This window comes from Solanum pennellii, chromosome 6, assembly GCF_001406875.1.
Source record: "Solanum pennellii chromosome 6, SPENNV200".
NCBI lineage: Eukaryota > Viridiplantae > Streptophyta > Magnoliopsida > Solanales > Solanaceae > Solanum > Solanum pennellii.
Genome location: NC_028642.1, coordinates 1,783,889 through 1,808,412, shown reverse-complemented (window position 1 = coordinate 1,808,412; position 24,524 = coordinate 1,783,889). Strand labels below are relative to the sequence as shown.

At 28.8% G+C, this 24,524-nt stretch overlaps 3 protein-coding genes across 5 annotated transcripts; all 3 read left to right on the top strand.

The window, feature by feature from the left end:
* The first annotated feature begins 3,034 nt into the window (after positions 1-3,034).
* On the top strand, positions 3,035-5,453 carry LOC107023822. Its single transcript, XM_015224634.2, has 2 exons — positions 3,035-3,722; positions 4,922-5,453. The coding sequence occupies exons 1-2, from the start codon at positions 3,246-3,248 to the stop codon at positions 4,982-4,984; spliced, it is 540 nt and encodes a 179-aa protein (XP_015080120.1). The 5' UTR covers positions 3,035-3,245; the 3' UTR covers positions 4,985-5,453.
* Positions 5,454-17,352: 11,899 nt separating this feature from the next.
* LOC107021565 (uncharacterized protein At5g48480) lies at positions 17,353-18,919 on the top strand. The gene is made up of 2 exons (XM_015222251.1): positions 17,353-17,739; positions 18,482-18,919. Exons 1-2 carry the CDS (start codon positions 17,459-17,461, stop codon positions 18,684-18,686), a joined length of 486 nt encoding a protein of 161 aa, XP_015077737.1. The 5' UTR covers positions 17,353-17,458; the 3' UTR covers positions 18,687-18,919.
* Positions 18,920-20,544: 1,625 nt separating this feature from the next.
* LOC107022737 lies at positions 20,545-24,139 on the top strand. Of its 3 annotated transcripts, XM_027917640.1 has the most exons (6): positions 20,545-20,832; positions 21,485-21,655; positions 23,093-23,292; positions 23,375-23,476; positions 23,587-23,730; positions 23,800-24,139. In XM_027917640.1, the coding sequence occupies exons 2-6, from the start codon at positions 21,579-21,581 to the stop codon at positions 23,823-23,825; spliced, it is 549 nt and encodes a 182-aa protein (XP_027773441.1). In that variant the 5' UTR covers positions 20,545-20,832; positions 21,485-21,578; the 3' UTR covers positions 23,826-24,139. The 3 variants fall into 3 exon arrangements, with proteins under 3 accessions (XP_027773441.1, XP_015078815.1, XP_027773440.1); XM_015223329.2 differs by having other exon boundaries at positions 23,587-24,095; XM_027917639.1 differs by having other exon boundaries at positions 20,827-20,932; positions 23,587-24,095.
* The last annotated feature ends 385 nt before the right edge of the window (positions 24,140-24,524 follow it).

Sequence of the window (24,524 nt, the reverse complement as noted above, 5' to 3'; positions counted from 1 at the left end):
AAAAATAATATTCTCCGTTAATTATCTACTTTGACTCAATTACATGAAATACAAAATCTCATAATAACTCTAGGGTATAATTGGAAAGTTTTTTTTTAAGAAAAACATTTAAACCACACACAAAATTAGATAAGAAACAATGAACCAAACACTTGATAAAAATAATCGCTGCATTACTAATCCCTGTATTGTTAATCCCTGCATTGCTAATCCCTGCATTACTAATCCCTGCATTATTCATTTTTATACCAAACGACCCCTAAATATAATGTTAATTTAAGATCATAATACAATAAACAAGTTTCCTCTAAAAGAATGATTGAATTCATATATTAATATATACAAATTTTAACAAACAAGTTTTAGGACCATTTATTAAGTTTTGATTTTGGACCAACAAATTCATTTAATCATACATGCACATTATGAATTTTATGTCACAATACTATACAAAATCATCCATATTATCTTTCTCTATGTTAATAAATAATAATAATAATAATTTTTCCCCATCTAATCGGTTCATGCACATATTTCACCCCTTTTTAAATTTTTTGTAATTATGATTTAATGTAACACAAAATATTTTTTCAATATACAAAATTGATATTTATATTAAATTAATTTAAATTATTTTAAAAATATAATATTTTTCTCTTTGTTCTTATCTAACCGCAGCTTCCACAACGTAGTGGTCCACGCGCCGTTCCTTACGTCATTTTCGGCTTTCGTTCTCCTATCGTACTTATCGCTCAATTTTCATGCATATATATCACCTTCCATCTCTTATCGGCTCACCTAAGCTAATGCTTTATATCGAGCGGTTCGATTTTAGAGTTTATCTATTATTATTTTCTGAATAATTATTGTTATTAATTTGATTATTAAATTTCACAAATAATAAAAATTGAAAATTATTTTAAAAAATAAAGTGATGAATTAAATGAACTAGATATATAAGTTGTCAGATTTCAATCTCGCTTGAGAACAAACAATGATTCCTTGTAGAATAATTGATAGTTTAAGATAGTCAAAAATATAAAATTATGCCCTAAGTAAAGACATTATATATCAAAATTTGACGTATATTTTTAAACATAATGTTTCTTCATTCTTAATCAGATGCAATGATGGAGCTAGGATTTTTTATAAGAGGGTTCAAAATTTGGAGAAGAAAAACATGAATTAATCAGAGGGGATTCGACATCTACTATATACATATAAAAAAAATATTGTTAATCATGTATAAATAGTAATATTTTTCATCAAAGGGAATTTAGATGAACCGCCTATTTCTATGCTAGCTCCGTCCCTGATAAGATGTCTTGAGTTCGAATTTTAGGTATGAAGAAAATCTTATCGATAGCATGACCATCTCGCTTCGAACGATCTTGCAATGCGCAATTTGAATTTATTTAATACTTCAATACGACCTCACGATAAGAGTTGTGATTCTTATTCATCCATATTATAATTATTAAAACACAGTGCTTCTTTATCATCACTTAGACATGTCAGATTTGAATCTTGAATATGATTTTTTTTTTAAAAACATCATAATATATAATTTAAATTTAATCAAGATTTAAATATGAGCTCCGAACAACAACACGATGATAAGAGTTATGATTCTTACTCATCCATATTATGAGTAAGAACACTCTTGCTGATTGTACTACTAGGCCCCTTGCACTTTCACCACATGGGATTCCTTCATTTGAATGGGACCCACATTTGTCCACCAATAATTGATAAACTTTTCCTAAACCTTTCTGTACTCTTGCTGGCAATACTTGCCTCTATTACTCAAAATATGTTCATATCACAATATTCTTATATTGTATAATAATGTTATACATTAAATAATTTACTAAAGTAAAAATGTGATTTTATTAGCAAGAAAATACTTTTTGAGAAAATAAAGAATTGAAATTTGGTTTTCTCTCTTACTTATTTTGATGATCATGTATACTAGTTGATGTCTACCTAATATTCAAAGGATTAGAGAAATATACCTACTTTTTTTTCTTCTATTGTATTGATATAGCTACTTGTTTAACAAGAATTTGTTAATCAAAGTTCTTTATATACACTTGATCTTGTGCTTGCTTTAGATCCCGTTGCACAAGAGTCAGTTAAAATAGTTGAATTTCAGTTTCTGTTTATATTTTTAGTCATTCTATTTATAGTTCATAAACAAATGACTGAAACTTAAGTAAAAATAATTGATAGCTGATAAAAATAGACAAAAAAAAGCTTATTATTCAATCATATATGATTGAAATTCAAACAAAATAAGATGAAACGTGACAAAATGACTGACATTCAAATAAAAATAATTAAATTTAGTCACATATACATATATAAACTTAAAATACTATATTTGAAATTAGATATTATCAAAATTAACTTTAGACCGTGTTGTAAATCAAACCACAAAAAACTCATGAGATCGAATCTCGCTATTACACATATCGAAAATAATTTCATATGCTTGTCTCGTGAAGAAAGAATCAGAACCACACGTGAGTGGACATATTGAGAATACAAAGAAACAATAAAAGCGTGCTCTCTATAACAATTTAAGCGACACTTCAACAAATAGCATCTTTAAATATCCATATATTTTCACTCATTTACCGATGTGATTTAAACATATGACATATATTCTCTCTGTCCAATAATAATTATCCTCTATCGAATCGATACACTGTTTAATGAACTATAAACAGAAGGTAATTTTACTATATCACTTATTGAATATAATAAACATAGTGTCTTGACTAATAGTATAGAAATGACTATAAATAATGATAAGGGTAAAACGAGAACTAAATATAAAATTATCCATGAATTACATAAAAATAGATAAATATTATTGGATTTTGTAAAATATATCGGACAAGTATTGTTGGCTGAAGAGAGTATACAGAGAGTATATGTTGTATTTGTATCTCCAATGCACTTCACCACATGGGAAAATACCTTATGTGGGATCCACAATGACCACCAATAATTGATAATTCCTCTTAATCCCCTCTGTACTCCTGCTGGCAACACTTGCCTCTAAGCTTCTTCTTGTTCTTCATGTTCTTATTCTCCTCCACCATCATATCAACAAAAAAAAAAATCCCACTTTTTAAAACCCCAAATTCATAAATTTTTCAAAACCCCAAATCTTTTTTTTCACTCTTTCTATGCTCTAACCAAAAAAAAAGACATCTTTTTTGGTATAACACACCAAAATGTTGGTTCTTGGAAATTCCTTTGTGATATTTACATTTGTTTTGTGTTCAATATGTGTATTTACATCAGCAGATTCATCTATATATGAAGTTCTTAAATCCCATGGATTGCCAATGGGATTATTACCAAAGGGTGTGAGGAATTTCACTTTAGATAATTCTGGGAATTTTGTGGTTCATTTAGATCAACCTTGTAATTCAAAATTTGAGAAAAAAGAAAATGAATTGCACTATGAAAGGAATGTTTCAGGGAGGTTGAGTTTAGGTCAGATTGATTTGATTTCTGGGATTTCTGCTAAAGATTTGTTTTTGTGGTTTCAAGTTAAGAAAATTTATGTGTCATCTTCAAGTTCTGGGGTCATTTATTTTGATGTTGGAGTTGTTTCTAAGCAGTTTTCATTGTCTTCATTTGATAATCCAAAGGAATGTACTGCTGATCAGGTTACAGATCTTGAAGATGCCAAACAGGACTCAAAGGTCTTGTTTCTTTTCATGCTTGCTTTTGTTTAATTATTGTTTATTATGTGTATACATTAAGCCCAACTAATTTGGATTCGTGTTTGCATAGTTTTTATTTGGTGTTTCTGATTTGACTATTTGATTCTCAAGATTCTATAACTAATAGGGAAGGACAAGTTTTGTGCTTTTTGAGTGAAATATAGAGATTTCATGAACTTATGCATCAACATTTTTGTTTGTTTGTTTGTTTATTAGTCATTTCATATTGGGAAGTCTCTAATTCGTCGATACGATAAGAGAATTGTTGAGTGAATGAATCAATATTTGTATACATTAAGCCCGACTAATCTGGATTCGTGCCTGTGTAGTTGTCCTTATTAGGAGTTTCTTAGTTGAGTATTTGCTTTTGAAGATTCTATGACTAATAGGGAGGGATAAAATCTTTGCTATTTGAGTGCAATATAGAGATTTTCATGAACTTTTGCATCAACATTTTTGTTTGTTTATTATTCATTCCATGTAAGCAAATCTCTTATTAATCGATAAGAGAAGAGAATTGTTGTGTGAATGAATCAATATTTGTGTACATTAAGCCCGACTAATCTAGATTCGTGCTTGTGTAGTTGTCCTTATTAGTAGTTTCTTAGTTGAGTATTTGCTTTTCAAGATTCTATTACTAATAGGGAGGGATAAAATCTTTGCTATTTGAGTGCAATATGGAGATTTTCAACATTTTTGTTTGTTTGGTTAATTATTCAGTATATTGGGAGTCTCTAATTCGTCGACAGGAGAAGAGAATTGTTGTGTGGATGAATCAATATCTGTATATATTAAGCCCGACTAATCTGGATTCGTGCTAGAGTTTCTTGATTGGTTATTTGATTCTCAAAGTTCTATGACTAATTTATTGAGTATCCGCTTTCGAAATGATTTTGTATTTCAACTTCTTGGTTACAAGATCTGAACTTTCTTTTGATTTCTCGAAATGGTTTCTTGTATTTCTGTCCATTTGTTGATTAAAGCTGATAAATTTTCATATCTAGATTGTTACAGGCAGAATGTTTCAAGAATCTATAAATAACTTTGTTCTTTGTTGCTGTCAGCATTATGCATAATGTGCTACAAGTGATTCTTAGTATTACTTTTCTTGCTGATACCAACTAGTTTGGAATTGATTCGTTATTGATCGATTCGTTTTTTCTTTTATATGTGAGCAGAGTCTATCCGGGAACATTCGATACAAGCTTGATCAGGGGAATATTGGCAGTGCTATTTTGTAGAATATTGCAGTTCAAAATTTGGTTACAGAGTTGTTTGCACATAGCTCAATCAAGTTCTTTGGATGGTCTTATCATTCCTTGTATGTAAATTGTCTGCAGAGTTTGGAAACAAATTGTGCTATACTGGTTTGCATTTTCTTGTCTAGTAAAGACAATCGCGAATTCAGAATCTAGAGTCAGTGAAGTCGGAAATCGAAATATTAGAAATTGGAATCAAGAAAAGGGGGTAAGCAAGTAAGATATTGATGACAAATTGCTTGGAGGTTTGGAGGGGGTATAGGGATACAGGTTCATCTGTTCAAAAAAAATGTTGAAATTTCTCAGAGAAGGTTTATTTCTTTTTTGTTTGATTCATTTATGGACATAGTCATAGTTATGGAATTTAAAGCAAATTACTTTCTTTTTTTTTTGTAGTTGGAGGCATAGAATATGAAATAATGAAATAAATTTGCCCTTTTCCTTTCTTGTACTATTTGTTGTCATTGTATTTTGAATTTTGATAGTGATTTTACATTTAATTTTTTTTTTTTTTTGGGGGGGGGGGGGGGTTTACTGTGCTATAGCATTGCATTAAATTATTCTTTAAGTTGGTGGAACTAAAAGGAATACTCTCTCCGTTTCAATTTGGTTGTAAGATTTTTGAAATTAGTAGTCTCAAACTGAAAATATGAAGAATGTATCAAAATGTCAGAATTAAAGACTTAAAAGAAACAAGAGAGAGGAACTCTTTTTAAAATAGACTAAAAAAAGATTATAACAAATAAATCTAGATTCTTTCACTTGATACATTTTACTAGTAGTACATGTATTGGCTAAGTTTGTCCATTAACATTGTACAAATGCAAAAAAATAATAATCTCATTTTAACTAAGGATTCTTGTGGTCCCGAAGGATTCAAGTTTCAATTACACGAAAACTAAGAACGGACGACTATGTAATTTTTTTTGAAAGATAGTATGTTGATTTCTTTACAAAGAGGACAAACTTTCATGCACTCTTTTTCTTAGTGGCGGAGCCAACTAACTCTTAAGAGGTTCATCTGAATTCTATATATAGAAAAATTATACTATTATTCATATATGATTAAAATAATTTATTAGGTATCTATAGTAGATGTTGAATCCTTCGACTCCTTTGTGTATTTATATTTTTAAATTTTAAACTCTTTTATTAAAAATTCTGACTCCATCACTGTTACGATTTGATTTGATGTCACACAAAAGCAAAGTTAGGGAGGAATGAGGCATTTCATGAAAGGTTGGAATATGTATTATAATTGGTTGTTTGGCCTAAAAGGCTTTTTTCTCATGTATGTGTGGGATTTGCAAGTTAAAAAGAAAATTTGTCTTTTGCTGTTTTAAAATTGAAAGGGCTGTAATTTGCCAGAGTGGTTTTCCACTTCCATTAGTATCTTTCATTCTGTCAAAAGTTGTTATGACAACAGAAAAGTCACCACCAACTTTTTTTCTAATGCACATTTGGTCATACCAAACCATGCTTTGTTTTTGTTTTTCATATTATTTGATGTATTTACATTCATATTAAAGTTATATTAAATTTGAATTCACATCGAAAAAAATATTATCTAAAAAAAAGATTTCATAAGACTTCTTTTTAACATCTTCCTAGGAGCTCCACAATATTCGAATTGAAAGTAAGAAGTGTTTATCATCGAATAACTCTCTCTTCACATGAGTTGAGACCAAGACTCGTGTTAAAGATGAGCTTCAATTTTTTTCCAATGCACATTTGGTCAAAACAAACCATGTTTTGTTTTTTTATTTTTCATCTGATGTATTGTATTCGTGTTAAGGTCTGATTAAGTATAAATTTACATCAAGAAAATATTAATAAAGACAACTTCATACGCATAGCTTGAATTCAAGACCTCGGTTAAAAATGCGGACAAGGGCCTAAAATATCCTTAAAGTATTCAAAATGGTACAAAATTATCCTTCATCCACCTATTGGCTCAAAAATGCCCTTCTCATCCACCTATTAGCTCCAAAATACCCTTGTCATCCACCTTTGGTTTCAAAATTGACCATTTTTAATTGTTTTAAAATTAAACTCTTTAAATATTTTTTTAAATATTGGGCGTTCAACTATTAATTATAATTTTAATTTATTAATATAATTTATAAACCAGTCCACTACCCACTCATTACTAACTAAACCTCACTCAATTAATAATTCAATTATAATATCAAAATCGTCATAAACACTACTAAAACACGATAAAATTATAGATTACTGAAAATGACATTCAAAATTATTCGAGTCTGAATCGAAGCCCCAATTAAATTTAGGTTGAGACGCTTATTTAGAAGGACACTTTCTTTCAAAATTGAATTAAAAATTTATGATTAAAGGTAAAGAAATAATACATCCGGAATTAATTTATGCACTTTTTTAAAATATAATTTTATAAATATTTATGATTTATTTTAAAACCTTTAATATATTATTTTGAAAAAAAATTACCTATGATGTAACATCACATAATTGAGACGTAAGAATAATTAAGATGAACATAGTCATACTTTTAAGTTTATCGGTGATTTTTATCTAGCCACTTGAATGTATGATAATTTACTTCTATATTTTTTTAAAAACACTCAATTGGCAGTAGCTTGCATTCATAATGTGACGGGTTCATTAATTTAGAGGGATTTAATTAGTAATGGGTGGATAGTGGATTGATTTACAAATTACACTAATAAATTAAATTATAACAAATAGTTAAGCGCCACGTATTTTAAAAAATATTTAAATAGTTTAAATATAAAACCGTTAAATAAGTGGTCAATTTTGAACCAAAAGGTGGATGACAATGGTATTTTGGACCCAATAGGTGGTGGGAAGGGCATTTTGGAGCCAATAAGTGGATGAAGGGTTATTTTGTACCATTTTCAATACTTTGAGGATATTTTAGGCCCTTTTCCGGTTAAAAATTAGCATCAACTTTTTCCTATGCCGCATTTGATTGTAGCAACCATGTTTTGTTTTTGTTTTTCGCTTAATGTGATGTATGTTATTCGTGTTAAGTCTTTATTAAATTTGAATTCACGTAGAAATTATTTCTTTAATAAAAATATTTCTAGCAACATAGCCAATAGGATTATATATTTATAAATACATAGTAACCATATAAAATTTGAATAGAATTATTAAATTTTAGTTAATTCATATATTATACTCTAGATTTACCTCTAATGGATAGGATCAACCTTATGGACCCTATTTAAAGCACAATATATCTGGATAATTGACAATAATGGCTAACCCCAAATAATCCCTTGACCATATTGAAGCATATTTCATGTGGGCACTATCTTTTTAAGAAAAGATAGTTGGGTGATTCTTTCTATTTTAAAAAAAATATATTTGATAAAGTTATTATTGATTATGTATTGGTGGGAGATAGTAAACTAAGGAAAAATAAATAAAAGATAGCTTAGGGTACGAAATATCTAATCGATAATATATTAGATTCGTAAAAAAAAAAACAAAAAAAAAAACTCCAATCCAAAGAGATGTATATTAATAATGTGTCATGATGAAAACTTTAATGGTTAATCTCGCTATCAGACATATATTGTATGATTAAGTAAAGATAAATTTTTATCTATTATTACTATGAGACTTCCGTTTCTATAATAATCAACATTTAATGAAATAATTGAAGTATAAATGCCAGATGGCTTGTCAAAATACCATCATTTTATAATAAATATATAAAAATAATAGTAATCATCTTAGAAATGGTCAAAATATTTAGTAGTAGTTGATATAAACATCATATACCACATAGATTTTTTGTCTCTATGTGAGGAGGAATAAAAATATTAATAAGATTACGATAAAATAATAAATATTATTTTTGTCATTGATTAGGATTTTTAAGTTTGAATATTAAATATGAAATTGTATTTGTTAAGGAGCAATTAATTATAAAATATGTGATTTTTTTATGTGAATTTGAATTTAGTTAAATATTGTGTGAGGAATTTAAAACATGAAAATTAATTATTATAGCGAAAATCCACATCACAATACTACATATGAAGCCGTCTTTGTTATGAAATAGTTATCATCTTAAAATGTGATTGTGCAAATGAATTTTAATTTGAACGAATTTCAATACGAATATTAAACTTCAGATAAAAAATGAAAAAGGAAAATAATAGTGAAGGTCCATATCACTATTTAATGACTCTTGCACTTGCTACGTGTTGGATTTTAGCTGGTTATTATTTGTATTGTTATTTTTTTCCTTTCAAAATTCAATAAATAATTAATAAAAATTTTAGTTGGTTTTATTGAAAAAGAAAAAAGAACAATTGCTGTCCTTTTTGTTCTTGTTTGTGATGCTTCTAATTAAAAGGTCCATATCTTTTTTTCCTCCCTCCCCTCCACATGTTGAAGATTAGGATTATGTCAATTTAATTATTCTAATAGTGGAACAGTTAGGGAATTTTAAATACTTAATTATGGAAAAGAAGCAAAACAAAAAAAAAACAAATTAGGATCTATTTGACCATATAATTTCTTTTTTTAATAATCTTTCGCTTTATTTGAAATTCAATTTGATCACGAAAGTTTCAAATTTAACTTGAAGCTATATTTCAAATTTATGAAAATAAATTGTAAGTAATAGTTGAACAATTGAGAAAATAATTAAGGTAACAACGCAAAAGAAAGGGAAAACTTATATGTCCTACTAAAATTAAATAACTCATATTTTTTCTGCTACAGAATAACGGAAGTAATATAATAATAGCAGCTATGTTTATACAAATTATAGCTACATTCCGTAAATATAAAATATACTAATATATACAATTAAAATGTATCCATAATATGTATAATAATTTAAATAAATCTCAAAGTATTAAGAGCTAATTACATTTTCCCTCTGTCTTTTTGTGGATTTTGGATACATCTATATACATTGGAGTGATTTAGATCCAAGAGGGAATAAGACATCCGGATATATAAGGAGTTTCCGAAAGCAGGGGATGTATCAAGAGAGTAGGGAGGGATATGGATATATTAACGAGAGGGGAGTGATGCATATTTTTGATTTTTTTGTAGATAGTTAAAATTATAATAAAATAAAATGTTTATGAAGTAATTTTTCATTATATAGATTCCGATCATATTGGTAAACTAAATGATGGAACGGTATAGTTACCTAACACTTTGTTTTGGATTATTGTTACCATTGTTTCATAATATATTGTATTGTATTGTATTCTATTGTACTGTATTGTGTGGTAGATACAATGTTTGGCTAGACTGTATTGTTTGTTATTGTTTAATAACATTTTAGTTGTTTGGTTTGATTGTATCGTACTGTATTGTAATTTATAAATTTACTAAAATATCCTTAATTATTCTATGGTAGGAGGTTTGACTAGATTTAAATAATTAAGGTAAAGGGTGAAATAATATTTTGAAATATTATGCAAGGATATAATTGAAAAAAGAAATTAAGTAACAATGGGAACACACCAAATTGGTTGTTCCATAAAATAGGGGTTTTCATTGTTACATAACAACGAAATTTAACAAGAAAAAACATAATATGGCAAACTTCAATATACATTTAAATAATATAGGTATAGTTTAATTTTTTTATGTTATATAACTATAACTATACAATAAATAGCAAATTTAATTGTATATCAATAATCATTTTTTTTATATATATAATATAAATAAATAATAAATAGGAAAATTATTATTAAACTCATAATTAATTATGTATTCATACCTTCTCTTTCATCAATATCCTTATATTACAATTTTTGTATCCCTCCCCCCTCCCCTAATTCCTTCCAATTCAAGATCCTTTTTTATGATTGTAGACTGATTTTTGTGGTTCAATTCATTATACTTATATTATACTTATGTGGTTCAATCAAATGTCAAATGTCAAATGTTTATATTTAATAATACTTATATACATAGATAATTGTATTGTAATATTAATAAAATGGTGATTTGTGAATACAAATATATTTGGATACATAAGTAATTTATCTAATTTGATTAGGTAATACAAGTATAGTTGGATACATCAATACTATATTTTTATAAATAAATATCTAAGTTAACGTCAAGCCTCAAGTAGTATTGAAAACTTTACAAAAAATAGATCGACGTTTTGTTGGTTTTTTTAATTTTTTATATAGTCGAATGCTTACACACTTTGATACATACACATTCTATTATTTTTCCATTTTCTTATTTAGTGTATTCATATTATAGTATATTGGTGTATTCATTTTTTTGGTTAACAATAGTGTATCCATTTTTCAAATTGTTGTATTCATATTTTAAAATTGTACTACTTTACCTTGTTTGATGTATTAATACATTAAATTTTTATAAATACTTGTATCCTTGATATATTAATACTTTATGTTTTATAAATAGAAACACCAATTTGAATTCAAAGTATTCATATGCTAATTGTACAAGTAATACATTTTTTTTATTTAGTTATTGTAATTACAACTGTATTAGTGTATAAATAAATAAAAAATAAAAACATATGCAAAAATACAACGAGAAAAGACATGAATAATCTTTTATATTCAAAATTTTATGAATACCTTTATGATTAGTATTTAGTGAATATATTGTATTTAGGAATATAAATACAACTTTTTGTATTATGTGAATCAATCATATTTGCATACAATATGTAATTGTTAGTTGGTAATTTAATAATGAAAATTTCAGTTATTTAGGAACATAATGAATGGTTGGTACTTGAAAGTTATGGTAACATATCATACCTTATTTAGTGCATTGTATAAACAATAATAAATTCAATAAAATAAAATAAAACTTAACACAAACATGTAGCTAGAAATTGACATAAAGTGTAGTCATTTCTAGTAAATAACATATTTATAGCTATTAAACTTCAATAACCCTATAAATGTAGTCATTTTTGTAAGTTGCTCATTTAACAATACAATACAACACATTTTAAGTAACAATCAAAGCAAATATTATAAATATAATAACGATACAATACAATATAATGAATAACAATGATCCAAACATAGTGTAAATTTTCCTTGATCTAATAGTAGTCAAAAACTTTTGGGCCGTAAGTTGCAATTGTTTGTTGGGCTTTATAGTTTGTATGCAGGCCCGGTTTGTTATGTTAGCCACTTTCAGTATCCTAATTTAAAATGTATCAATATTGACAAATTATTTAAAATATAGTCAGTTTTGGCAACATCAATTTAGCTTTCCTAGTATGATTTCATTAAAAATATTTTTCTTCATGCTGAATACAAAATATGAGTAATATTTGATATTAGCCTTCAAAAATGCAGTTTAGCCTTTAATTTTCAATTCAGAGCGACTTTGACTTTACATTATATGAATCGTTAAACCTAAATTAAAAATCATTTTCCTCTTATTTATTTCTCTCTGTGTTACACTTGTATAATTTTTTTCATTTTAATTATTATTATTTCTTTTTTTTATGAGCTTTTGTAAAGACAATTATTCTGTTGTGTCAAATTAATGGACAAGTCATATATATATTTTATAATAACTTTTTTATTAATTAAATAAAAAATCAAACCGTTAAGAATCAAAACACTTAAATCAAAAATCATTGATGATATCTTATTGATTTAAAAACCAAAAGGAATAAACATTACCCAACTTTTCTCATAAAACTATTTATGCTTGTGGCCAGTAACTAAAAAGGTATTGTGATTATAGTAGTAAATTACTATAGTTGTCTTAATAAGTTATTAATTTATTTTATAATTCAATCTTAAAAATTAAAATTGAATTAATATTTAAATAATTAAAAAAAATACGTTAATCCGATAATCAAATAAAAATAAACCAAGTAACACTTTTTTATCATTTTGATCTTTCTTTTTATGATGTATGTATTCTTATGATGTATTACGACATTATATTGTGACGCTTATAAAATCATATGGGCTGGGCAAATACTTTCTTCATTCATTTTTGTTTATCACTATATCAAAAAAATATACTCCATCCGTTTAAAAAAGAATGTTCATATTTTCTTTTTAGTTTGTTTAAAAGAGAATAGCCCTTTTCCTTTTTTGGTAACACTTTAACTTTAACTTTCCACGTGGTATGTTTAAAATCACAAGATTAAATGGCATTTTGATACATTTGACATAACTTTAATTTAGAACCACAAGATTAAAAAGTATTTTTTCTTTTCTTAAATTCCGTTTCAAGTCAAACTAGGTCATCCTTTTTAAAACGGAGAGAGTAATATAATTTTTTTTATTTACCCATAAGATTAATTACTTAATTTTAAATTAGTTTTTAAGATCGAAAATACTCGTATTAATCATTACTATTATTTTCAACACTTGAAAAGCCCAAAATGGATCGATAAAAATGAATAGATGGAGTAGAAAAGATAAACATAATTAAAAGAAAAACTACCTACAATTAACAATGATAAATACGCATTCATCCTTAAATAAGACGTTTGAATTTGAGTATCTTTGATATCTAATTGCATTGGTTGTGAAGCAATTTACCCCGACGTATTGAATTACTTTTGTTAGATAGCGATGTATATTGAATGAAAAATCAAATAAAATTGATTATGCACAAATCAAAATTCATTAATTTTTTTTAAATATTCCCAAGGTAGCCCATCATTTGCATAGTAAAGTAACCAATGCATAGTTTTGCTTAAAAATGGAAACAAAAAATATGCAGATGAAATTTGATATTATTTTTTTAATTTATTTTCTGTATATCACGTGATATCTTTTTCTGTACGTAGAAAATCAGCTGAAAAGGCCCAATCCTATAGAAAAAGCAAAATCCATTCTGATAAAAAGGACAAAAAAGAGCAATAAATTACTGACCCTGCCATAAATACCCCTATTCAATTCGCTAAAATTGTAGCCCACAGTGGCATTTTCGAAATTGTACCCAAAAACTGAGGGTTCTCGTTGAATTGCTGCTGTATCCCATAAATAAATAAACTAATAATTTTACAATATCACAATAAAGGGCCTAAAATACCCTCAAAGTATTCAAAATGGTACAAAATTACCCTCCATCCAGCTATTGGCTCCAAAATACCCTTTCCACCCACCTATTGGGTCCAAAATACCCTTGTCATCCACCTTTTGGTTCAAAATTGACCACTTATTTAACGGTTTTATATTTAAACTATTTAAATATTTTTTAAAATACGTGGTGCTCAATTATTTGTTATAATTAAACTTATTAGTATAATTTATATATCTATCCATTACCCACCCATTACTAATTAAATTCCTCTTAATAAACCCGTCACATTATTAATGCAAGCTACTGCCAATTGAGTGTTTTTAAAAATTATAGAAGTAAATTATCATACATTCAAGTGGCTAAATAAAAATCACCGATAAACTTAAAAGTCTAACTATGTTCATCTTAATTATTCTTAAGTCTCAATTATGTGATGATACTTCATAGGTAACTTTTTTTCAAAATAATATATTAAAGGTTTTAAAACAAATCATAAATATTTATAAAATTATATTTAAAAAAAGTGCGTGAATTAATTCGGGATGTATTACTTGTTTACCTTTAATCATAAATTTCTAATTCAATTTTGAAAGAAAGTGTCCTCCTAAATAAGCGGCTCAACCTAAATTAAATTGGGGTTTCGATTCGGACTCGAATAATTTTGGATGTCATTTTCAGGAATCTATAATTTCATTGTGTTTATGACGATTTTGATATTATAATTGGATCATTAATTGAGTGAGGTTTAGTTAGTAATGAGTGGGTAGTGGGTTGGTTTATAAATTATACTAATAAATTAAAATTATAATCAATAGTTGAACGCCAAGTATTTTAAAAAATATTTAAAGAGTTTAATTTTAAAACAATTAAAAAAGTGGTCAATTTTGAACCCAAAGGTCGATGACAAGGGTATTTTGGAGCCAATAGGTGGATGAAAAGGGCATTTTGGAGCCAATAGGTGGATGGAGGGTAATTTTGTACCATTTTCAATACTTCAAGGGTATTTTAGNAAAGTGTCCTCCTAAATAAGCGGCTCAACCTAAATTAAATTGGGGTTTCGATTCGGACTCGAATAATTTTGGATGTCATTTTCAGGAATCTATAATTTCATTGTGTTTATGACGATTTTGATATTATAATTGGATCATTAATTGAGTGAGGTTTAGTTAGTAATGAGTGGGTAGTGGGTTGGTTTATAAATTATACTAATAAATTAAAATTATAATCAATAGTTGAACGCCAAGTATTTTAAAAAATATTTAAAGAGTTTAATTTTAAAACAATTAAAAAAGTGGTCAATTTTGAACCCAAAGGTCGATGACAAGGGTATTTTGGAGCCAATAGGTGGATGAAAACGGCATTTTGGAGCCAATAGGTGGATGGAGGGTAATTTTGTACCATTTTCAATACTTCAAGGGTATTTTAGGCCCTTTTCCGATTAATTATTAAGATAAATTGAAAATTACGTGATAAATTATTATTTAATTTTTAAAGAAAATAAATAGAAATATGGTTTACTTTCAGTATAGCAAACTAATAAAAATAAACGAAGGGTGAATGTTCAAGTAGAAAAGAAAGAGAAAAGTTCAGAGTTTAGGTATGAAAATATGGTTCTTTCCGTAGCTGTGAGCCTCATGGTCTTGCTTTCTCGTCTTTTTTTTCTCCGTCTTTCTCTTGTAATTGACTCTTTCTTTTCTGCTATGTCTATCCATTCGTCAAATTGACATCCGTTCGCGTGAGCGATAACGACTCCTGTGTACTAAATAGAAGTTCGGGTCGTGTTTGGTGTTTTTTTCATTAATCATCCGGATCTACATCGTATATCAACATATTACAGTTTCGAGGGTCATTCATTACGAAAAGACATTCCTGCGAGTGGAATTCAGATTGTTCGGATTTCAATATGAATACTGAATATTTAATAGAAATAAAAAGAGAAAATCTTGCGATTAAACTCATAATTTGAACAAGACAAAACTCTATTAAAATTTATTAATTATGAATTATTGATATAGAGATACCGTAACAATTTAAGTTTGAAATTATCAGCTTACAAGTCCAATCCTAAAACAAAAAAAGAAGCAGCAAAATCTCTTATATTAACAAGGACGAAAAAAGACAATAATTTACTGACCGTGCCATAAATACCCCTATACATTTCTCTTCACGTAACTATGAGTGGCAATTTGGCAATACTACTTACAACTGAGGGTTTATTTGCTGCTGTCGTTACTCACTTTTGTTTTGTTACTATCTCTGTACCCAACAGAACGTTTCAATGGGAAAGTATGAGAAAATCTTGCGATTAGTCCCTCAAATGTTTATAAATTTCGATTTTAATCCTTTTTGATTGTATCCATTCAAGAATAAAAAACCTTTAATTACTTTCAATGTCCACTTTTGTTTTTTTTTATTATTTTAGGATGATTCAAAATTAAATTAATTTAATAATTCAAATTATCACTACAATTTACTTATTTTAAATTTAAAATATGTAATTTATCGTTACTAATATTAAAGTTTTTAAAAGAAAGAAAGTATTAAAAATATTTTTAAATTCGGTACAAATTATTAGTTTCATCTCGAACTATTGACAATCTTAAAAACATCTCTTTACTTGACTTATTTAAATTAAATACACCCCAAGTCTTTCAACATTAGTGAAATACACCATGAATTCTCGTTAAATTTAGAGATATTTTTAATACTTCTCTCGATTTTTATTAAGAATCCATGCTTCTTTGAGACTACTAGACATCTTATGTTGTTATTGTAGGTGTATCTAAGCACTTGAGTGTATTTAAGGTTGTCGATACTTTAGGGATGAAACCAATATTTTGCATCAAATTTATGGTGTTTCTAATACTTTTAAATTAAATTATTTAAATTATTTTAATTCAAAATTTAAAATATGGTGTCATTACTTTTAGATTTGATTTGTCAAACACTATTTTACATAAAAATAAAATCCTTTAATTATGACCCAATCAAATAGTGCCTCATCAAATGAGATAAACGTTTTAATATGTGTACTACATAAATAAATTGATAACTTTATAGTTTATTAAAAATCAGTATTTAAAGACAATTTTTTTACATTTAACTTGACATAAATTCCAAACTTAAAAAAACAGTTTAGAGCAAACAATATTTCATTTTTTCATACGAATTTGCTCAATTGAATGTTATAATGACTAAAACGAACTTTTACTAATAGTTAAAGGACTAAATGTGCAATTATCCAATAAACGCACAAAACGTTTCCGGTTTTCCACTTCCTATAAATACCCAGCTGCATTTCTGCAACTTTTATCCATAATTCATTTGGCATTTTCACTTTCTCTCTCTGTTCATCTTCTCCGCCATTTTCTTCGGTACGTTTTTGAGTTCTCTCTCTTAGGGTTTAGCAGTGAATCAATGGCTGAGGAGGCACATAATGGAGGAGGAGCTGAGAAGGAAGCAACTAAGGTTGCCGTCGTCTTCACGTCGGTGAAGCCGAAGCTGTTCGTGAAAGCGCCGAAGGCTATAGACGCTGTACAGTTCTACAAAAATGCTTTTGGTGCTGAGGAGGTTGGACGTGTTAACAACCCTAAGAGGAAGGCCGATCAGGAGACACCGCTCATTCTCTCTGTTGAACTTAAGATTGGTTCATTTTCCTTCATTGTTTCTGACCTTACTGAAGAGGACTCTACTGCTCCGTACGTATTTCTTATTTTTGCGCTTTTTAAACTTCTTTTCTGTCTTTTATTAGCTCGATTTCTTCGTTTTTGTTTCTAAAATAGTCCGATCTGTGCTTTCAAAGTGCTATATATTGATTTTCTTAAACAGAACTTGGAAACCTTTTGGTGGATGCTTCTGTTGTGAAGCAAAATGTGATATAGATATTTTGCAGAGAGTTCACTGAAAATATTTTGAGTGCTTCTCGCAAAGTATGTTATAAAAACTTATTATGATGTAATGTGTGTTTTCTCTGGTTAACTTCCTAAAATATACTCACTAGAAACGTACTGCTTTACTGTTGTTGAGTTGTTTTATTCAATGGTTGATGTTTATGTGTATTTTGCTCTGTTTTTTTTTCTTTTGTATGCATTATCAGTTTGAGACGATGTCTCTGAGTTTATTTTGCATGGTTATGGATGTTAAATGTATTATATGATTGTTGGCAGCTTCATTTGATCTGTATTTACGTCTATTTTCTATGCGTATTCAGTTTGTTACGGTCGTTGTGGCTTCAGGCTGCAGATCTGAGATGATATGCTCTTGGACGTGCACGTATTACCTTGTTTAAATATGAAGAAACACATGTTATAATCAAAGGCCTTATCATTGTGATGTATCGTTGTTTTCTTACTTGTTTATGTGGCTGAGAGGTTGCTATTGCGTGATGATTTTTGTTTCGTTTCGTTCGTCAAGCTGATAGTATTGCTGCTTATTGTTCAGTTTGAAGACTGCTACAACTGGATCTGTTTTCTGCTTGGAGACTGAGAATGTAATTTCTGCTGAGGCCAACGCTATCACTGCTGGCGCAATTGCTGAGATTAGAGTAGGAGATGGTAATGGTGATGGTGCTCGTACAGGGTCAAAGCTGATTGATCCTTATGGCAATGTCTGGTTGATCTGCACACCAGTGAAAGAATCCGAGTAATTGCTGAAGTCCATTAACACTCTTGTTGAGTTTCTTTTGTGTTTTACTGCTTTCAATTAAATTCCGGTTTTGTATACCGATGATGAAAACACTCTAGCTAGGTGTGTTATGGGGTTTAAACTTTTTTGGGGTATTTGATGTCCATTGTTGATTTTGAACAGTGAGAACTTTTGTCTGTAGTTAATCTGACATTACCTTCCTTTCTAGTAGATGATGAAATCTGCTTTAAATTATTGCTCCTTCTTGTTAGATCAATTGCTTTATTTTTTGTCTAATCGAAATGTCCCGTTGCCTCGTTAGCCACAATATTTATAAAGTAATGCATAGCATGCTATTTTTGCTTCTTTTCTTAGAGGCAAGTACTACTTGAATAATAAGATAAATTTGTCGATATATCTTCAATGTATCAAATGGTATATTATTTTCAAATGATAACGTGTCCGTGTTTCAAACATTATATTTTTGATCTTCGTATTATATTTAGCTTTCAAATATACATTTAAACTTTCAACTATTTTAGCAAAAACTGTTATTCTCTAATTCGAACTATTCCTAATTAATATATTTATACTTTCAACTATTTTAGCAAAAACCGTTATTCTCTTATTTGAACTATTCCTAATTAATAGAAGACTGATGCAGTGAAATTTAAATTTATTTTTTTCCCTATTTAAAACGCGTGTAGATTAAAACAATATAAAATCGAAAATGTTATTGATGAAATTTAAAAATGGTTAATGTTTGAAGGAAAAGTGTGTAAAATTGATGCTTTACATCTACGTGGACACGCGTCCAATAAAGTATACGAATAAATACCTTTTTTGCGGATACTTTACGAGGATACTTGTGGGTCAGAAAATTAAATATTTTGGATATTATGTGTTTTTTGATAGTGCGTATTAATAAAAATAATGCGTAGTGTATTTTAATGTTTTGTTTGATATATCTTTCTTATTAATTAGATATTTGATTGTGTATCAAGATGTATATTATTAGTATGATGAAATTTTAGATATTAGTAATATAAGAGATTTAATGCATATATTAGTATAGGTAAAAACTTCATTACTCTTTAGAAAAATTTTACATTTTTTTTTATAGTTGTGATGAATATCTTTATACATGAATGTTTTAGTATAATAAATTCAATTTTTAATTCACCAAATCACACAATATATAAGTAATTATGCATTATTAATGAGCCCGATCAAACGACTCCTTATAGTGAAACAACTAGATGATAGTTATTAGACTAGAGGTTCTTAATAGGAATATTATGCAGAATACCAGACATTTAACATATATTAGGTATTATAACTTTAATTTAAGAAAATTATAATTCACATTTATAGTTTTCTCAATTCTTCATATTTGCGTGTATAATTGATCTGATTTGATTAAATCTAGAATTTGTTTAATTCGATTCTAATAGCATAAATTTAACTAGATGATAGTAATTAGCAAACAAGGTATACAAATGATATTTTAAAAAATTTCTAAATCTATAAATACAGATTCCGTATATACTTACTCTATTTGTATATTCACAAGCGCATAATTCAAAATTGTATATTATAATTTGTATAAGTGTTTACTGATATTTGTAATTTTATAAATTTATTATTTTGATAATAACTAAGTTATACAAATATACTCGCTAAATATATAAACCTCCAAATTATATGAATCCATAAATTATATTAGACGAGACAACTTAAGTCATAATTACAAATTGTAAATATATAAACTATAGCTATTGACATAATTAAATTTATTATAATAAATATTTATAAAAGTTTCTTTTTAAAACTTAAATCGAGAGTATATCAATAACAATAAAATGGTATACACGCCATCCTTTGTCAAAAGCCAAAAAAATGAAATGCAATGGTGACAAGAGTTAGTTACATAAGATCCGATAATGCAATATATACTTAGCGTTTCCTTTTCTTCCCATTTATCTGAATTTTTACAATTGCAGAGACGAAGTTGTTAGATTTGGGTTTCGAAGATTTGAAGAAAAAAAAAAGATCAAAGTGTTGAAGTTTCTGATGAGTTTTATTGGTTGATTTGCTGTAATGGGAGTGTTTAATTTGATTGTAGATGACGACTGGCATTTTCCTTCATCATCCTCTTCAAAATCTTGGTAATTTTCTCTTTGGTTAAAGTTTTGTTCATGAGGAGAATTGATCAGTGACGGTTCAGTAACCCTATCGCTCTCTGTATTCAGAAACGTAGAGACGAAGGTGATTTGGGTTTAGTTTCTGATGAGTTTATTTGGTAATTTTGATTGTAGATGACGACCCACGTGTTTCATCCTACTTTTATCAGTAACGGTTCAGTCACTCTGTTCTAGAAGTTTGTCTTCTTCTCTGCTTCGTTTTATTGATAGGAAATTTGGGTGTGTATGTGTTTATCTGCTCCCTCTCTCTGTATTCGGAATCGTAGAAACGAAACTGCTGTTTGGGGTTCCTTTTTAATTTCAAAGACTTTCAAGTGGTGAAGTTTCTGATGAGTTTAATTAGTTGATTTGCTAAAATGGGAGTGTTCAATTTCACTGTGATTGCCTGTTATCTGTTTGATTAAAGTTCTCTCTATGGATCAGTGACGGTTCAGTCCCTATGTTCTTGAATTTTGTGTTGTTTTGTTTTAGTCGGTTCATTTTGGCTTCTCTTATATTTGAGTTACCATTTTCTGTGGCTAATTACGATTTTTCCTTTTTTAGTTTGCTTACCATAATTTGTTTTCCTAAGTTGTATATATCTTCCCCTTATGTTTCTATCTCTCTCTGTATTCAGAATCGCTGAGAAGAAGAAGCTGATTTGGGTTCCTTTTAATTTGAAAAAAAGTTCAAGTGTTGAGGTTTTGGATGAGTTTAAGCTGATTTGCAAAATGGGAGTGTTCGATTTCACTGTGATTCCGATTCTCGATGACCCACATCCTCCTTCATCACCCTCTTCAAAATCTTGGTAACATTTTCTTTTCATTTATCTGTTTTATTAAAAGTTCTCTTGATGGGCCAAATTTGATGTGACGGGTTATAGAAAACAACCTCAGACCTTTCATAGGGTAGGGGTAAGGCTGCTTAAACACCACCCTCGTTTGATCAACTCGTGGGATTACACGGGGTTTGTTGTCTTTGTTGTTGCTTCAATACAAACATTTTCGGAAACACTCTCGACCTACGCAATTTAGGGTAGGAATAAGACTATGTTCACGTCATGTTGCTTTTGTTGTTATAGCTTCAATCTAATCATTATTAGAAACATCCTCTCTACCTTCACATTGTAGAAACACCCTCGCTTGATCAACTTGTGGGATTATGCGGGGTTTGTTGTTGTTGTTGTTATTATTATCACTTCAATCCAAACATTACCGAAATAGTATCTACCTTCACAGTATAGGGTAGGAGTAAGATTATGTGCGCACCACCTTCCACAAAACTCACTTGTGGAATTATATTAGATATGTTGTTGGTTCAGTCGTTTCTTTTCCCCTAAAAAATCTGTCTTTTTGTGTATTGATTGTATTTCTTCCTTGAAGATGAGAGTGGATTACTATTTGAGTAGCATTTGTGTTTTTGTTGGCTCATTTTTGGCTTCTTCTTTGTGCTCTGCTTTAATTGTTGGAAGTTTGTGTCTACATCACTACTTCTTCTTGTTTTTGTTCTCCTTTTTATTTAAGTTTGTGTCTACATCACTACTACTCATTCTGTTTCATTTTATATGGCGGAATTTGATTTGACATGTAGTCTAAAAGAAAGAAAGAGAACATTTAAGCCCCATTAGACTTGTACTCTTAAATTTGATATTTATATGCCTATAAGAGCAATGTCATTATGCGCAAAATGAGAAGTTTAAACTGAAAAGTTTTTTGCGAATTAGTCAATCTTTTTGGAACAACTTGAAAAGGGACTAGTGTCGTAAACTTTCCATTTGTTTGTAAATTTGAATATTAGATTATTAGTCCCTGTTTTTAACCAGAACCTGGTTTTGTGATTAGTGGCTGTGGTATTTGAATTGATCTATGTTTGAACTATTTAAGTTGAATATTTTCTAAGAATGTATATTTATCTTGTTTTTTGCATTCAGTGTCACCAAATTCTACTCATTCTGTTACATTTAATGTATGACAGTATTTGACTTGATACGAAGCTTTAAAAGAAAGAAAAAGAACTGTAGGCACATACGGGAAGTAAATTAGACTTGTCTAAATGCCTGTAAGAGCATGTCATTAAACACAAAATGAGAAGTTCATCTGAGAAGTGTCATTCTTAAGTGCAAGTGATTTAAGATCTTGAATTCACCTCTTCTTGAGAATGTACTATGCCATTTGTTTTTATTTTTAATGTTAGATGATAAACATCAAGAATTGAATCTGTTTCACATTGTTGGTGCATTTGCCAGTCATAATATGATGGAGAAGGGATTGAAATCAAGTCTCATACTAGTTAAAGAGACGAACAAGAAAAAAGAAAGAATCAGCTCTAAAGCTACTAGTAGTGCTGCAGCATCAATGAAGTTTTGTGTATGTGCACCCCCAACCCACCCTGACTCATTCAAATGTCGTCTTCACCGAGCCACCGCTTCAGCTCACCCGAGAACCGGTAAATACTTCTGCTATGTATGAAGAATAAAGGATAGTAATTTCGTGTTCTCACAAACCATGTGTTTTGTTCTTCTTATCAGTTTCGTCATCAACGTCAAAGATGATTTGCTTATGTGCACCCGCCACCCACCCTGGCTCATTCAAGTGTCGCCTTCACCGAGCCACCACTTCATCTCACACTGGAAAGTACTTCTGCTACGAAAAAATGGTTTGTGAAAAAAAAAAGAAAAAAGGTTCAATTTTTCGTGTTCTCACAAACCATGTGTTTTCTTTTCCTTCCTTTTTTTTGCAGTTTCATCGTCTGCTCATCACATAAATGGCGTCAAAGGCACCAAAAACTTGAATGCCTTAAAACTGGTCACGTCTTCACAAAGTGGCGGAGTAAGAAATTCTAGCAAGGGGAATGTTCATGGAAAGCCTAAACTATCGAGATTCGGTAGGGCTGCTCTTGTTCATGCTGCTGCTGCTGCAACTTCTAGTGTACTAATCCAACCAATTTCTGCAGAATTTGGACAAATGAGTCTTAGTTAGAGAGCCAAGAGATGGACAAACAAGAAAAAGAAAAAACTCAAGATCAAGATTCTGCTTTTTAAAGAAGTTACTTGAACTAGATCTTGCTTACTTGCTCTGTAAAGTTTCAATTTGGTAAATACCAAAAGAAAATATATGACAACTATGTAATTGTAAATATCTTTTTCTCTTTACTTGGGAATGGCTTTGTAAATAGAGACATATAGTCAAGAAGTACTCCTGCAGCTACACTCAAGTTTTTAGTACTGAGAGTATCTTGTTTGTTATCAATGCTTGTGTTAACTTGACTGCAAATATCCATATGTTACTATTTCTATCCAATTTTTGGCAATCTTCTTTTTGCTATTTTATTCTTCTACAGTATTTAGGGCCCGTTTGGCCATAGATTTTACAAGTAAAACTTGGGAAAGAACTTGGCAAATTTAGTCACAAGGATACTAATGGAAATTATGATTTATATTATGTTCTTAAACATTTTCTTAATAGGTATGCATTGACTCACAGATTACACTTCTTAGGAATATAGGGAGTATCATGAAAAGATTAAAAAATAATATTACGTATAATAATCATACAATTCTTTTTGTTTACTCCTTTTGCTTTTTCTACTTGAGATGGTTTTTTCACTTATATGGTCATGATTTCATTAGTTAAATTGATACTAGACTTTACAATCCAAGCGTATAGTAATGTAATTAA